The 17,419-nt window shown below is 33.3% G+C and overlaps 1 protein-coding gene across 7 annotated transcripts; it reads left to right on the top strand.

Annotated features, from left to right (window-relative positions):
• The first annotated feature begins 8,422 nt into the window (after positions 1-8,422).
• On the top strand, positions 8,423-12,692 carry LOC18434839 (Phosphoglycerate mutase family protein). 7 transcript variants are annotated; one of them, XR_016060453.1, is made up of 6 exons: positions 8,633-8,965; positions 9,053-9,141; positions 9,967-10,212; positions 10,651-10,732; positions 11,690-11,912; positions 12,194-12,692. XR_016060453.1 is itself a non-coding variant. In XM_088873480.1 (6 exons), exons 3-6 carry the CDS (start codon positions 9,998-10,000, stop codon positions 12,312-12,314), a joined length of 633 nt encoding a protein of 210 aa, XP_088729606.1. In that variant the 5' UTR covers positions 8,633-8,914; positions 9,053-9,141; positions 9,967-9,997; the 3' UTR covers positions 12,315-12,692. The 7 variants fall into 7 exon arrangements, 4 of the variants coding, with proteins under 4 accessions (XP_088729606.1, XP_088729597.1, XP_011623673.2 ...); XM_088873480.1 differs by having other exon boundaries at positions 8,633-8,914; positions 11,698-11,912; XM_088873471.1 differs by having other exon boundaries at positions 11,698-11,912.
• Positions 12,693-17,419: the final 4,727 nt, after the last annotated feature.

Here is a 17,419-nt window from a genome sequence, read left to right as displayed (position 1 = left end):
TATGAGTTGCCCAATTCACCAAACATTTATTCTTTAAAAAAAATCTAACTCTATTAACCTTTTTACTTATTATTTTTTACCCAAACAAAAACTAAAAAGGAGAAGTATTTGGTGCGTCCAAGCCCGCACCTATTACCATGCGAGCTTAGAGATCTACACCATCCACCAAAGAAGTGTAGATCTTCATCATAAATAATAGTTCTCCAAATAAAATGTAAAATCAATGGTTCAAATATTTTATCCAAAAAATATCATTTATAATTTTAAAAAATTATTTATTTTTACAGATTAATAATCTACATGTTAATGATTGTACATTCCCTAAAAATTAAGATTAAATTCTATTTCAAAATAAATTATTAATGGGCCCATATTTTTACATATGAGTCCGTTGACTCATAGAAACTGTGTCTAAACTAAAACGATACCTTTGTCTGTCTACTCTGTGCAAACTATTCACGCGAGGGCCCGGTTTCTATGCGGCCAATCCCGCATATGTAGAAATGCGGGCCTATTAATAAATCTATTTTTGAGATGGATTTTTTGACTTAATTTTTAAGGACATGTAATATCTAACATGGAGATCATGAATATGAAAAAATAAGTAAAATTTAACTATAAATAATAATTATAGCAATAAAACATTTGGACCGTTAGTTTCCACTGTATTTAGATGGAAGACCTACTTACATCCATCTTTAAGATGGATGATTTACACCTTTTGGACCGCATATGTAATCATGCCGTCCAGCCCGCATGCAACAATTTTCCTTCATGCAATAGCCATGAACCAATGCTCCTTAACTTTCGTGTTGCTAATTGCATTGTTCATTTTGACATTGAACATGGACTTACGGATGAAGAAATACGTCGTATGCAAAGAGATGTTCAGAGGAGAGATAGAAGTGTTTTTTAGCTTTTGTTTGGGCTAAAAAGAGCACAAGATAAATTAGCTTCAAAGTCAGAAGATATATATTTTTTAAAAAAAACCTATACCACTATAAAAAATTTAAAACTCTAGGTCTATAGGAAATGGTACACCAATAGGGTTGCCAATGGTAAGGGCCCGGCCCGAGGTTTGGGACAGCCCGGAATTGTTGCAGGTTGGCCCTGCAAGGCCCAATCCCGGAATAAGCTTGCCAACAGCCTGGCCCGATAAGCCCGGAAAAGTGTATAGAGGCATGTGCCTGGACCAGTAGGCTCGAAAATTTGATATCCTAGAATTGAAATATGCATAAAAAAACATTATTGATTCATACCTAAATTACTTTTAGCATGATTAATAAGTACTTGCTTTCTGATTTTCCCATTTAAAAATTGGTCTTTGCTTCTCACTGACAAAGAAAAGGCCTTTGAAAGGGTGTGAATTCTTCCATTTAGGGCGAGAATGATAGAATTACTAAATGGTTTCCACATAGAATCAATAAAACATGGATCTTCCTCATGGTTGGTGTGCAGGTAAGCAACTATAGCAATCCCATAGAGGAATTTCTCATGTTTCTTCTTTCTGTTTTATTCTTAGGCATCTCTTACATTACAAGTCCATGGTTGAAGGTGTAATCTGTATTTAACTGGTTTACCCAATTGGAGGCTGTTTATCTTTTCAAATTCTCCCATGTGATTGCTTACTATCATTGTGTGAACTCGAGCATGGGAAGAAGCTTTGGGTGGAGTTGGAAAATAATTATTAGGCTCTTGGGAACCTTAAGTTTAATTGATCTTTTAATTCCCAATGAAAGTTGGGAATTGTTTTGATTGGGCTTGGATTAGATTTTTGGGAAAATTACAAAACCCTCCCTCAAGTATACTATCCATGCAACTTACCTCCAAGCTAATTTTTTCTCTCACTTTTTTCCCACAACCATCTTTTCTCGCAAAAACCGCCCAATCCAAAACAAAAGAAAAAAAAGACTAAACTATCCCCCTCTCTCTCCTCATGACTTTTACCCACGACTCTCTCCCCATGCCCTCCGGCAGTCCATTTAAATGCTCCGGCAATGAAGATACGCGCTCCGGCAATACAATGACTCACTCGGGCAGTGCATCTTCTGGAGCCATAGCGCTCCAGCGGTTGAATAGGTCGCTCCGCAATGAAGATACATGCTCCGACAGTACGCATTCTGGTGCCATATCGCTTCGGCGGTTGAATAGTTCGCTCTGGCAATAAAGACAAGCACTCTGATAGTACAAATACGCGCTTCGGCAGTACACCTTCTGGAGCCACATCGCTTTGACGGTTGAATTGGTCGCTCCGGCAATACGCTACTTGGGAGGGGCATTTTCCGTAGGGAAGGGCATTTTCATTAAAAAAAAAAACTTTTTACCTTGGGGAGGTTTTTGTGAGGAAAGGTGAATGTGGGGAAAAAAGTTAGAGGAAATATTAGCTAGGGGGTAAGTTGCATAGTTAATAAACTTCAGGGGGTTTTTATAATATTTTCTAGATGTTTTGGAATTAATACATAAAATATATTCTTAGCAAAATTCCTCCAAATTTCAGCTGAGTTTTTCAAATTGAATTCACTTTTTTGCGAGAGAGGAGTTTTTAGAGAGAGAATGGGATATTGGCTCTTTAGAGAGAGAGTTTTTAGAGATAAAAAGAAAAATAGTGAAAGAGATATTGGGTTCTTAGAGAAAGATAAATATTTGATTTTTAGAGAAAAAAGAGTGGGTTTTAAAGAGAAATTAGATGTTTAGAGCGATAGATTTGATTTTTAGAGAGAGAAATAGTGGGTTTTCGATAGATATTAGGTTTTCAGAGAAAGATTGAGTTTCAAGAGAGATTTTTTAGAGAGAGAAAGAGAAATGATATTTTTCTTTAAAATTAGGGAAATTTTAGGGAAGTTTTTCGAAGTTGCATAAGAGAGAGATTATTCTTTAAAATTAGGGAAATTTTTCGAAGTTGCATAAAAGATTAGCCATTTAACATTTTATCTATATTTTTCAATGTAATTTCAAAATACCAATCACCACACACATTGAGTGTGATGGAATGGTTGAAAGTAAAATTGTTAAATTACAAAAAAGTAGGTATATTTTGATAAATTCCCTCAAAATAATTTAGAAGGGAAATGAAAAGTACATCCAACTAAAAAGATACCCACGGTTTTATGAAAGAGATTAATGGAATTGGTTTTGAGCTTGACTGATACATGCGCTGGTGTGTACATCGTTTTTTTTCGTAGCTAGTGTGCCCAGAAAACTACAGCTCGAAAGCCAATAAGCAACAGCTAACGTGAAAGTTGTTGCTCTAACGCGGATATATTTTCTTGCTTGTTTTTGCAACAAAAGCCTACATGCATGCTAGTTTTTTTTGCAGCTAGCGCACCCTGTAGTTGTTTTCACATCACATGCTTCAACCACGAAAACTTTTTACTATTGCCAAAAAGCGAGTGAAGAGTTCAATCGTTAAGATAAAAATGAATGATTAGAGGCAAAGCCAAAATAATGCTTGTTAAGGTATGGTTAGCAGCTGGCATTAAGCACAGTTGCATCTCAAATCCGATTCCTACTACTGAACTATTAAGAAAAGGACATTAAATAGCACCTTGTGCCATGGGCCTCATAGCTTTTGTGGTGCGAGATCCTTGATCTGGCCAGAGGGTTGATGGTGTCATTTCAACACATCTACCAGGAAACAAATGATTAGGCTGATGCTTTAACCAAGAGAGGAGTGCATTTGTCTTTTAGATCAATAAAGTTATTAACATTGGTAAAAATAAAATAAAATAGAGTGAATATGATGCAGACAATGGGACTTAATGGTAGATTCCATAGTGTGGTATATCAACTAAATCGATGTTGAGCAAAAAGGCGATAACTCTTGTGTGAATACATAATAATTGCACTAAAATTTTCATTTTATGCAATAATAGCCTATTGAATTTCAATACTTGTGGTATAATGCATCTCTTCTCAGGATTCCTTTTAAAGCGTTTAGATTGGATAAGTTTATGGTGCACACTAGATGCATTTCTATTTTGCAGCTCAAAAAATTGTATTAATTTGATGACCTGCTAAAATTTTGAAAAGTAAACAACCCAAAATTTAAGTCTAAAATATTTCTTTTAAGCTTTATAATTCATCATTTCATGTTCATGATCATGATAGTCAAGATTATCGACTTGTAAAATTTTAAACTAAAAAAATATATCCTAAAGAAGCTTTTTAAAAGAGATTATATTTGAATAAATATGTTGGTTGACACACCAAAATTGATTATAATTAAAGAGGAAACATAAGTGGTTGCTACTTTAGTGGTAGTGTCCGACCCAATTGTTGGGCTCACCCGTTCGAGTACTCTCAAATAATGCGCAGGCGGGCAATGGAAACTAGATTTTATAAGACAAAAACGCCAAATACGTGGGTATGAGTGAGAAAATGTATAATAAAATAAATAAATAAATAATAATTCATTGGATCCGAAATTTATGTTGTTCATCTTTTCAGACTACAACCATAGGTAAAAGAGATGAAAATCCGTTAGAAATAATAGAGTACAATTTTTCTTCCAAAAGGACAGTTTTCTCTTGAGCTACAACTCTCTTGGATTTCTACGGGAGGCTTTTCTCTCTCAAGGTTTTTTTCTCTTTGGTTTTTGTTTCTTCAAGAAGGTCCTTCTCCATTTAGGATTATCTTCAGGGTCTTCTCTCTATTTGAGCACCTTCTCAATATACTTTCCTTGTAAGGGTGTGGTTTCCATAAGGTTGCAACCTTAAACAATCCACTTAAGGCACACCTTCAAATTTTCTCATAACATATAATTCTGATATAAACTATTCTTAGGATTATCTCAAAATCTATTTTCCTATCTAATTATAAAAGTTTAAACTTTAAAAATAGTTAAAATCCAGTAGATCTATAAACATATGAAAGCGTTGAAAATGGACAGTCTAGATATTGTGTTGTAAGATGCACTATTTATGGGACTCAAAATCTTTTTTTTCTTTCATAGTCATACATCTCGATGTTGAGATGATCAATTAGAGGATTTTTCAACATGGAAAAAGTTTATATAAGGTTGCAACCTTAAAATGTAGAATTACAAATGCACCTCAAAAATCTATTGGAAAGGTTGTTTTAATGTTGAAAAATCTTATATTTGATCATCTCGACATCGAGATGTATGAATATATAAAAAACAAAGTTTGTTAGTCTCATAAATAATGCACCTTGCAACGCATTCTCTAGGCCATCCATTTTCAAGATTTTCATATGTTTATAGATCTCCTTGATTTTAACTATTTTTGGAGTTTAAAATTTTCTAATTAGATATGAAAATAGATTTTAAGATAATGTTAAGAATTTTTTACAACAAAATTACATGTTATGATAAAATTTGGAGGTGCGCCTTAATTGAATTGTTTAAAGTTGCAACCTTATAGAAACCGTAACCTTTCAACATTAAAACAACCTTTTCCAATGGATTTTTTAGGTGCATCCAAAGTTCTACATTTTAAAGTTGCAGCCTTGTATAAACTTTTTACTTCTTGTAATAATGATAGCATCTGAGCCTTCAGGTTACGAGAGATCTTTATGCCCAATATCAATTAAGTATGTCCTAAGCTCTTCTTGGGAAAGTCCAGCATGCAACGGGGGAAGCGATTCCACATGAGCATCTCTCGATGCATCAAACATCCATCTATAAATATTATGGGGCTGCCAAAATTTGAAATTGTTAGTCCTGACAACACATCAATTAATATTATTTTTATTTTAAATATTAATTTATTTTTATATTCATGTTTACCATGATAAAGATTCTTAACTCTTAAATTTTAGATCCAAAATCTATCTCTAAGATGAATTTTGGATGAAGGACTCATGTAAATAGATGAATCGGGGGACTTTACAAAACCTTGTCCTTTAAGGTTCGTTTTATTTATAAATGCACAATCAATTATAGAGCGGGGAATGTTAGATTCGTAAGTATTGTAAAAAGATATTTTCTAAGGTAAATTCACTATAAGTATTGTAAAACGACATTTTATAAGGTAAACTCACTTGGGACATTGAGAGACTGTATATTCTCCCAATCTTTTATATTTTAAAAATTTTGTAGTTGATTTTGCGTTATTTCTCCCTTTTATGTTAAGCGGTATTATATAATTGAAACCCATGGTCCGACCTAGAGAACGATGTAGACTAGGTGAGAGAGAGAGAGAGAGCTATTATTCCCAAGGGATTGTAAGAGAAATGGTCAAAATATCAATTAAGAGATTGAAACCCCTTATAAAATATTGAAGAGGTCAAAAGATCAACTACATTTGATGTTTTGGTTTTAAGTTTCTATTTCAATCAGATATGTCCTCAAAAAAAAATTATTTTCTAATTACCCTTGTTCGGTTTTAGGAAGCCCGAACAATTGACAGTGGTAATTTTACCACTAAGGAGGCTTTAACAGAATGATAAAAATATCATTGCTTGTTCTGGGGATAGAAATAATGAACAACTTATTTAGCATTTGAAACGATGAACAAAAAGGGCTATTTATGTAATTCAACATGTTTGGCATTTGAAATGAGGAACAATAAGGAGCATTTATATCATTTGACATAGATATATACCAAATGATATAGATACCTCTTATTGTTCCTTATTTCAAATATCGTACCAGTTGTTTGTTACCTATAAATTGGAACAAGTAGGGGTACTCTTGCTATTTTGTTAAGGCCTCTCAAGGGTGAATTTATTAAGCGTCTCTAATTGTTTGGGTTTCCTAACACTGAAATAGGGGCAATATGGGAAAATTTTCATTTTTTTAGGGTGTACTTTATTGGAATAGAAATTTAAAATCATACCTTAAAATATAATTTCTGATTTTTTTTTGTGATATTTTAACTTTTTAATGATTTTGTGAGGGGTTTTAACTATTTAATCCACATTTTCCTAATAATCAATTTATCATAATCATCCAAGCCTTCTAATCATCGATTAGGAGATACAAATAAAGGAAAAAGTTAAAAAAGGCCTAGGCCTTATAGAAAAAAGTAAAGCTGCATCTCAAATATCATTGAAAATTGTAGCTTTAGTGTCAAAAAATTTCAAATCGAACATCGAGACCCCAACTATAATGGGTAATAATAAAGAAAAAAGATTTCAAGTCTAAAAGACTAATGTATACTATAACACATTATCTAGATCATCCATTTTCAAGTGTTCATGGATCCAAGAGACTTATCTCGTATTTTGAGCTCCGAAATTTGTAATTGGTGATGGAATTTTTTAGAGCTATAATAAAGGTCTTCGAAATTTGTAATTGGTGATGGAATTTTTAGAGCTATAATAGAGGTCTTCTATTCCTTGAGTGTTTCTTAGATGAGTTTTTTAAGGGCGTGTTTGATTTCTAAAACACATAGTTTTAGAAAATTGTGCTGCAATACTCCAAACTGCATCTTCTAGAAATCAAATACTCCTAAAATGTTTTTGATATTGGAAAACCCTCAAACTGGTCATCTTGATTTCAATATGAAAAAAAAAAAAAAAAATCAAATCTTAAAAATAATGCATCTTATAAAAAGTTATATGGGTTGTCTATTTTTATGATTTTTAGGCATTTATATATCTACTCAATCTATACTAATTTTAAATGGAAAGCTTTACATGTGACCTCACTCACATATATGCTCTTTGCTATCAATTGTCATATCAGAAATGTAAATGGCCAAGATGGCTTGAGTCACAATGTAACAAATTGGTTGTCGAGTTTCATAATCTTGAATCAACAGCCTATAGTATTTTATTTTTAATATTTATTTTATAAATTATTTTACAGTGAAATTTGGGGCATCTATACATCTGACGGGGAATACATGGAAATAATAATTAATGTTATAAAAATTACTAAAATACCCCTAAAACCTATGGGCATTTTGGTTATTTACTTTATTGCGATTTTTTTCCTTTTCGTTTTTATTAGTTGTGCCCCCAATAATATGATGAGACACCCCAAATTTCTCTTAAAAAGGCTATGTAGAAAAAAATAAATAAAAATCAACACTATTTTATGTGAAATTGTAACATGAGAAACTCTAGCCGTCCATTCAAATAGAGTGGCTGAAAAATAGGGTCACATACAATTTATATGTGGGTCGGGTTATATAAAAAGTTTTACAAATTTTAAAAGGAAAAAGTTTATATAAGGTTGTAAATGTGCACATAAAAAATCTATCAGAAAAAAAAAACATTTATTTGATTATCTCGACCTCAAAATGTATAAAAAAAAAGAAGAAATTTTGACTCCAAAAGTAGTTCGGCTTGCAATACATTATCTTGGCCGTCAATTTTCAAGATTTCTACATGTTTATAAATCTACTTTATTTAAATTAGCTATGGAGTTTAAAATTTTATAATTAAAAATGAAAATAAATTATTCGACCCTCCTAAAAACATTTTCCTCTAAAATTACTTGTTAAGATAAATTTGAAGAGAACAAACTCATGCATTAAAGCTAAGAGTTGATTAGAGTGGTGATGTCGTATTGTCTCGACTCTCGAAGGATTAATTAATGGAAAGACGGATTAAGTCCATGAAGAAAGAGAAATGGAAACTGATAATCAACCATTGGATATAAAACTTTGCAGCATTTCACAAGCCCAGGAGTAATGGCGACTCTAGCTTTCTCACTATCATTTTCCTATCCAACGTCGCCTCTAAACCCTAAAAGCTCTAATTCTATCATTTCTGTATCTAATCACATCAAGAGCCCTAATGTTCTTCGTCTCTCTAACCATTCTAGGAACACAGAGCAGAAGGAACTCGGGTGTCTGAAACACCATCTCCTTGTTTGCCTCACCTGCTCATCTTTATTGTTCTCATCTCCTGAACCCCTAACCCTAATTTATCCATTTATTGGTTTCATCGACAATGCAGAAGCTCGAGGACTATTTCAGATGCCCCCTGTTCGCCTGAACAACAGGTGAGGTGATTGGGGTTTCGTTATGGATTATCGTTGGAGTGCAAATGATAGGTGAGAGAACTAGGGTTTTATTATGGATTTGGCAAAAGCCTGAAAAAAGGTTTGGGAAAATTTATCTCCTCATTGTGTCTTTTTCAGTTGAAATACCAGTCCATTGTCGCTGGCTCTCTCAATGTTGATCTCCTGATTTTTAAACTTCAAATCAATTTTGTGCAGCAGTCGCCAAGGTATTTTTTCAGTCATTGGATATACCATGAATTATTGCCAGAGCCACAAAACTAGGAAATGTACAGTTTTGTAAATATTTTGAGCTAAATTTTAGTTCAAATTCTACATATTTTGGAAGCTAGCTCCATCCTGAAATTCATCAAGTTTAAAGAAACTCATGGTTTGTCTCGATTCTCGAATTAGATTAGCTCCATTCCCAGCTTTCTCTTATGTAAAAGCATTGAGAGCAATGATCGAGAACTTGGCCGAGTTGATTGGACTCGCTCCTTGCCCAGCCGAGTACTCGGTGCAACTGGGGCCACTTAAAAAGAATTAAAAAATCATGAAAAATATAAAATGTGGATTGATTTTGCGAAAATTAAACATGTAATTTGGATATTTTATTACAATGATTTGTGAGTTTTCCTTGTAATATGTGCTATTTTTATATTTTCCTCTTTTTTTTTAGATTTGTCTAAAATGTTTCCAACCATAAGTCAATTTTTTTTCTAAATCTATGTTTAATATACTTATTTTAGTTTTTTGGGACTTTTTATGCTGCCTTTGGTTTCGTTTCACTTAACAATTTTTATTTTATTTTTAAACATTTTTTTTAAAAAAATTTAGGGCCTTTTGGGCCCTTCACACTACTCAGATGAGTCCGCTCGGACTCAGCCGAGTTACTCGCATCAGGTCAGGGTCGAATCCAAGGCCCAAGGCCAGTTGAAAAACACTGATTGAGAGAAATCAATCAAAGGTGTAATGGGGTTCCGTAGGACTATGGTGTAATGGGGTTCCCTAGGACTATGGACTGTGTTAAAAGGATTGAGTTTTATTTTGTGCAGGTTCTTTCTAGTTAGGGCTGGAGAGTCAGAAATGGAGAGCAAAGGGATTGTGTGCACGAACCCAGTTTCAAAGACCTCAGTTGATAGTGGTCTCTCAGAAGAAGGGAAGAAACAAAGTGTAGATGCTGCTTTTGCTTTGAAGGAGATGGGGGCCTGCGAAGGCAATTGTTGGATATGGCCATCAATCACCCAAAGATCATACCAGGCTGCAGAGATCATAGCCTCTGTTAATGAAGTCAATCGTAGGTTGGTAGTGCTCGGAAGTCTGAAATGTTTACTGTTTCTGTTGGTTTTTTTGTTGATGCTTTATTATCTATACTTTTTTTGTCATGTAACTCATGGAAGCTTATACATCTAATAATCTATCCAGCTATCAAGTGTTAGGAAAAATTGTATCTTTCTTGTACCTCATAATATAAAAATTCCTTTGAAGTTAAATTTTTAGGTGATGTTCTGTCTTCTTGATCTTTTCTTGCCGTAGTGCGTTGCCACTATTTGGTGTAGCCTGTGTGCGGACTAATGTTTTGCTTCTTGTTCTGATGCTTTTACTTGCTGTAGAAATCTGGGCATCGTGTGATTTTGTCCAAAATTTTCACCTCCTTGATTCTCTTCGATAATAGTAACATTTGGAGTTCTTAACTTCCACGAGCCCCTCCTTGATTTATCTTTCTCTTACTCTTTCAGTCATATAGTTCCTGAGTATAGCTTCTTGGATGCTCGTGCTTTTGGAGCATATGAAGGAAGGAAATTGGAATCTCTAAATGAGGTGAGTTTTTAGATCCTATAAATTATGGGACTCTAGAAGTTGGTAACATGGTTGGAGATGACTAAGTATAAACAGTAGTACTTTAGAATCCATAACTAAAGACATCAAGGCCTGAAAACTTTAGAGTTTCTTGAAATTCTCCTTTTGTCACTGAAAACTCCTAAATGTTCAGACGAGGGTGCCGAAACAGACCGCATTCAGTACATTTGATAATTAGACAAGTACTATTTTGCTTATTGTTGGATATGAGCGCTTATAGGTAAAGAGAAATTCATGGGAATATTGAATTGCTGATAATGAACAACTAACTGGGGTATATTGTTATGTGGTATTAACTGTTTGGCCTAAGAAAACGAGCGATGCAATGGACCAGATATGTTATCCATCAAAAAAAAAAAAAACCGGAAACCAAAAAAAAGAATGCAACATACTGGTTGCTATGGTCGCTTGGCATGAATATGAATTACTCTGAAGTAATTTAGTACCCACAAATTGATTTTAGTTGTAAATAGCTTGTGGGATAAGAGAAGCTCCCCAATAAGGGTTCTATAACCGTTAAAACCAGATGCAGAGGAAGTAGTGGTCACCAAGCATTAAAAAATGTGTGGAACCCACAAGGAAGTTGCATTATTGTAATTAATGGCAGATTTTTGAAAAATGTGAATCATCCTTAATTCTATAATTGAGCATCAATGATAAACATCAAGCAAAATGTGTTATTTCTCGTCAAGTGTCACCTATAAGTTCTGTATTTTTTCTTATTTGTAATATTGCATCCTTATCCAAAGTCTATGTACCAAAATAGTTCTTAACCAGTGACAGTGCTTCTCTCTCTCTCTCTTTCTCGCCCTCTGTGTTTCATCTCCCCTCTCTAGATTCACACGAGATGTGTTTTCTTTTTATTTAGTATATTCTGGGTTGCATTTTTCTCATCTGCTGGAATATCAAATTGAAAAGATTGGCAGGTTTATGAGTCAGACCGTATCTCTCCTCGTGTGAGGCCACCTCCTGTGGACAATGGGACACCAAATGAAAGCGTCGAGGACGTGTTTGTTCGTGTAACACAACTCATGTCCATCATAGAGACACAATACTCGGGTGACAACATAATAATCGTGTCCCCAGATTCTGATAACTTGACAGTTCTCCAGGCCGGCTTGATTGGGCTTGATCTTCGCAGGTAAAATATTATAAATTTATTTTTTACACATGTTACATGTGAAAATTTTGGTTCTTTTACCAAGATGCCTCTTGTTTAATTTAGGACTAACCAAGTGCAAGTAAGAGTAGCCCAATAGTTTTGAATTTACAAATTGCTGGAGAGAGAAGCAGAGAGGAGAGAGTATGCAAGAGAGAGAGAGAGAGAACTGGTCATTTTTTAATTTTAGAGCATGTAGTGTTTGCGTTTTTATACTTTGAGACCCCTAACTTGTTGCAATTTTCTCTGCTCATAATTTGCAGGCATAGGGATCTGTCTTTTGGTCCCGGCGAAGTCAGGTATGTGGATCCTGCAAGTGTGCCAGCTTATAAACAACCGCCTTCAGCCATGTACCAGTGCTTAAAGCCTCCAAACTGCACATGAACACAAAGAGAGAGAGACAGAGAGAGAGAGCCTTACGGGCCATTAGAATATGGAATGACAGTGCACAAAAGAAGCATGTATGAACTATGAAGCGTGACATGAGGCCTGCGGAATCTTATTATCTATGGTCCTGCTCTGATCTTAATCTGGGCAGTCAATCTGGACCTTTAAATCAACCCTATAACATTTAGAGGCAGCTCAGTGTTGGTGATTCAAATCAGTTCATGGTCTTAAGTTATCTTGTAATCTCAAGTAGAACCTAATGTCTCTCTCAAGTAGAACCTAATGTCTCTCCCATGTGTAAACAATGATATATCATTTTTAGAGGATAAAAACCAAGTTTGGGTAAAAATAAAAGAAGAAATTTTTGTGCAGAAATTTAAAAGAACGAGGCGCAAGGTGTATTTGGATGGAAAATACAAGACCTTAAAAAGCTTTCTTACCAGTCTTAAAACATGATTTTATCTTAGATAGAACCCACCCAACAGATCTACAAGAAACTAATCCTTTGCTTCTTTACATATTGATACATTTTCATGCACAAGCTCAAGAATTTGTGTATTAATGTGTGTCAGATTTTAGACATTAATTTCGATAGTTGCCCTAATTCCAAACACCCATATTTTGTTTCTAATTAGCCCTGCATTTATTGGGATAAAAATACCCTAGCTTTTAGGTATTTTAGAACAATGTGTGGAAAGCACACATTTATTTTGTTTCCAAACGCTCATATATCAATTTTGCGGTTGATAACTACTCTAGATTTGAAGCTTTTTGGATAGAAAACAATCATGTTTTTTTCTTGAAGAATGCAATTTATGGAAAATGTTTCTATGCGTCCCCTACAGCATAGAATAATTATGCTTCTCCTACCATCCAGCCATCCAATTTTGATAAGGAGAGCCACTCGATCTTAGATCCGACATCTCAAAGTATTTTATTTTTAGTTTTTTTTTTATACAAATTGTATGAATATGAAATTTGGTACGTACCATCCTTTCATTGGGGCACACCTATAAAAAATATTTAAAATAATTTTTTTATAAAATATAATGACCAAAATACCCCTTGAAACTTTTAGGGGTATTTTGGTCACTTTATTTTATTGAAAATATTTTTTTTTTGAGAAATTATCTTTAATATACCTTAATTTTAAGAAAATCGTGAAAAAAACCACTAACTTTCCAAAACCTTGCCCACACTTTTTTTTTCCCAAATTTCGATATTTTCTGGATGAAAATACCTTTTAAGGTAGTCTTTCTATCGTAATGCATTGCGACCATTATGGTAATTAAAATACCGTTATAAATAGAGATAGAATTACGGTATTTCTAGTACCATAATAACATGAACATTTATTACGGTACTTTAATTACCGTAATAACATAGAGTATTATGGTAATTAAAATATCGTAATATGTTAAAGTAGTATTATGGTAATTTTATTACCGTAATATTGCCCAAGCCTCATAACAAAAGATTTTCTACTATCTCGAGTCTACTATCTATTTATTCTCTCGACAAAAATCCATACTAGTTGTATTTTTCAAATCTCAAATTTTTAGTATATAATCTCTACTTAATTTTTATATGGTTCTCAAAATTTTAGAACAAAAACACTCTTAAATAAGTGTTTTTGAGTGAGAGAGTAGATCCACATCGGGCTCCCATGGGAACATAGATTTTTTGAAAAGAGAGAGGGGTCGAGCTTTTAAAGTATTACAGTAATAAGAATACTGTAAAGTCAAAAGTCTTACGATAATAAGAATACCGAAAAGTCTTTACTGTATTCTTAATGTAATACTTTAAAAGTTTCAAACCAAAGCTAATATCAGGGCTACCCCTCTCTCTTTTAAAAAAATCCTTGTTTCCATGAGAGTATGATGTGGATTTACTCCCTCACTCAAAAACTACTATTTAATAGTGTTTTTGTTCTAAAATTTTAAGAATCATATAAAAATTTAAGTAGAGATTATGTCCTAAAAATTTGAGATTTGAAAAATACAGCTACTATGGATTTTTGTCGAGGGAGTAAATAGATAGTAGACTCGAAAGAGTAGAAAACCTTTTGTTATGAGGCTTGGGCAATATTACAGTAATAAAATTACCGTAATACTACTTTAAGGTATTACAGTTTTTTAATTACCGTAATACTCTATGTTATTACGGTAATTAAAGTAACGTAATAGATGTTTACGTTATTACGGTACTAGCAGTACCGTAATTCTATCTCTATTTACAACTGTATTTTAATTATCGTAATGCATTACGGTAGAAAGACTACCGTATAGGGTACTTTCATCCAGAAAATGCTGAAATTTAAGAAAAAGGGTGTGGGTGAGGTTTTGGAAAGTTGGGGTTTTTTTTTTTTATGATTTTCTTAAAATTAAGGTATATTAACGATAATTTCTTTCTTTGTTTTATATATTTTTTCCTAGTGCGAGTTTAATAGAGGATTGGATGTCCAAAATTTGGTGTCAAAATAGTTTATAGAAAAAAAATAAAATAAAATAAAATAGTGTAGAGACATGACATTGTAATTGGGGCAATCTTAGCCCTCCATTCAGAATGGACGGTTGGATAAGAGGAAGTATATAAATTTTATGCTGTAGGAGATACATCGAAAGCTTGCCCTCAATTTATTATAGAAAACAATCATATAAATTAATAGCGTATTATATTTGTTCATAAATTAGTTGTATGCTTATTAAAATTAAAATTACTTCAAATTATGCCTTTTTACAGGAATGATGAACAAGGTGGTGTTTTATGTAATAAATAATTTTTAGCTTCCCATGGATCCTCTATTTTCTTAAATTTTAGGAATAATCTGACTTCTTTTAAGTGCCATGTATACCTAGTTTCAATAAAAATATCAACCTTTGTATACCAATTTAATTCAAATAATAATAAAAGGTTTTTGATTTATTTTAACTTTCTAAGTGCCTTTTTTATTTCTGCTTTATCTAAAGCTAAAGTCAAACCCCGATAAGAAAATGCTATCTTTCTATCTCTCTCCATTCCATGGGCCTTTGTGCTAATGATTGATGTGTGTGTGCTCTTATGATCAAATACTGACCGTTGATTTTCGTCAATTTAACAATTTTTTTTAGATCTTTCACCTCTCCTTACAAAGTAGAAAACTCTTTTTGCATTCTAGAGTGCCAATAACTAAAGTTACATCCGTGAATCTATACAAAGGTTCTCTCGGAATAAGATATTTTTTTTTATGTTTTTGGATTCATATAACATTGGGGATTTTAAGTCCTTATACCATATAGTCCCAATAAATGAAGTTTATTTTCACATACAATGAAGTCGGGTTCTCAAATCACAAAGATTATTTTAATTTTTTATTTTCCAACAAAAAATTCAAATGACAGTCTTCATTTTAATGATTTTTGATGGATTTAAATTACAAAACTTAAAAAATAGTTTATAACTTGATTGGTTATGCATGGACTGCGGATTGGCAACAACAAAACATGAGGGTTTGAAACAAGTAGGGCAGAATGTACTCAACAATCACCTTTTGGTAATTAGTGTATTTATTTTGTACATTTGTCTTTTGTGCCGAAATTATGCACGTTTCAATAACTTTTAGTCCTCCAGTTGCGTAATAGTAATCACTTATTTCATTTCACGCTATTTTTATTGGACACCTTCATCAATGGGATTGCTTGGTCATAGTCTCTTTTTTTTTTCCGAGTCTTCATTTATTAGGGGATTACTTGGTCATTAGTCTTTGTTTTCGAGTTTCGCTTATGAATTCTCTTACCACTTCCTTTCTTTTTTTTAATTGAATGTTAATTTGGATATGGTGAGAATGAAACTCAATACGTTTTTATTTTTTATTTTTATTTGAATGTTAATTTGAATATGATGATAATGGAACTCAATACATCACGTTGCAGCACTTTAATTATACTCTGCCTACCTTTGCCTAGAATCCATTCTCAAACCTAACTTTAAACTTTAAACTTCCAATACACAAATGTTTCTGCTAATGAAATATGATTCAATTTGATGCATATATGTGGCGTTATAACTATTGAAGTTCACAAAAATAAATCCATTGGTAAATAAACCCTAACCTTATTAATTAAGGAAAAAGTTTATACAAGGTGTCAACCTCATACTGTACAGGTACGGTGCACCTAAAAAGCCACTAGGGAAGGTTGTTCCTATTTTGGAAAACCCTCAAATTATTCATCTTCACCTCAAGATTTATAGACATGAAAAAAAAGAGATTATTAATTCTAACAATATTCTTCTTCTAATACATTATTTCCATTTTTAAGATTTTCAAGTGTATAATCATCACCATCTCTGAAATTTTAAATTTTATAATTGGGGACAACAATAGACTTTCATATCATCGCAAGGCTCTGTAGCACCTAAACTGCATTTTCGGCATGGTTTTGAGGCACACCTTACTTCAATAGTATAAAGATTGACACCTTGTACAAACATCGCCCTTTAATTAATGATATGTTTCATTGGACCTATCTTCCGATCACCATTTGAAACAATGATGGGCTGGTAATGACCCCTTGGTAATTCCCAAAGCGCCTTTCGGATGGACCTAACTTTTTGAACTCCACCCTTGCCTCCATCCATTTAGGATTTCAAAATTGATCGAATAGATATACGGACTGTATAGGATCATTCCCTGGAATGGAATAAGTAATTCTTTGAAAGAATTCCAATGTACACTGCATCATGAATGGGACCAAGACTTTGTATAATAGAGAGAGAGAGTCGTCATTCATATGGAGTAAGGTAAGGGAGTGTAGAACCTACCAAACTAGGTTCAGTTGATTCTCCCTTCACAATTTTCAGTCTCAAATCCAATCTCCTGAACTCAGTTACACTTTGTGAACTATTACTAGCTCATACACCAGCACATAAGATGGACTGGTTGCAATACTACAGCTTTCCTCCCTCCACTTACGCACTTTTAATTCGCTTGGAACTCAACCAACAGGAACTCTGAAACCCTAATACCAGACCTAAAACTAGGAACACGAAGAAAATACGACTTGGTAGTACAATCTGCTCTTATACTAAAAAGCTGCTCCTATGTTCTAAGAACTGCCACTGAA

The sequence above is a fragment of the Amborella trichopoda genome, chromosome 1 (assembly GCF_054954075.1).
Source record: "Amborella trichopoda isolate Santa Cruz 75 chromosome 1, AtrichopodaSantaCruz75HAP2 v2.0, whole genome shotgun sequence".
Taxonomy (NCBI): domain Eukaryota; kingdom Viridiplantae; phylum Streptophyta; class Magnoliopsida; order Amborellales; family Amborellaceae; genus Amborella; species Amborella trichopoda.
This window is presented reverse-complemented; position numbering and strand designations above follow the sequence as displayed.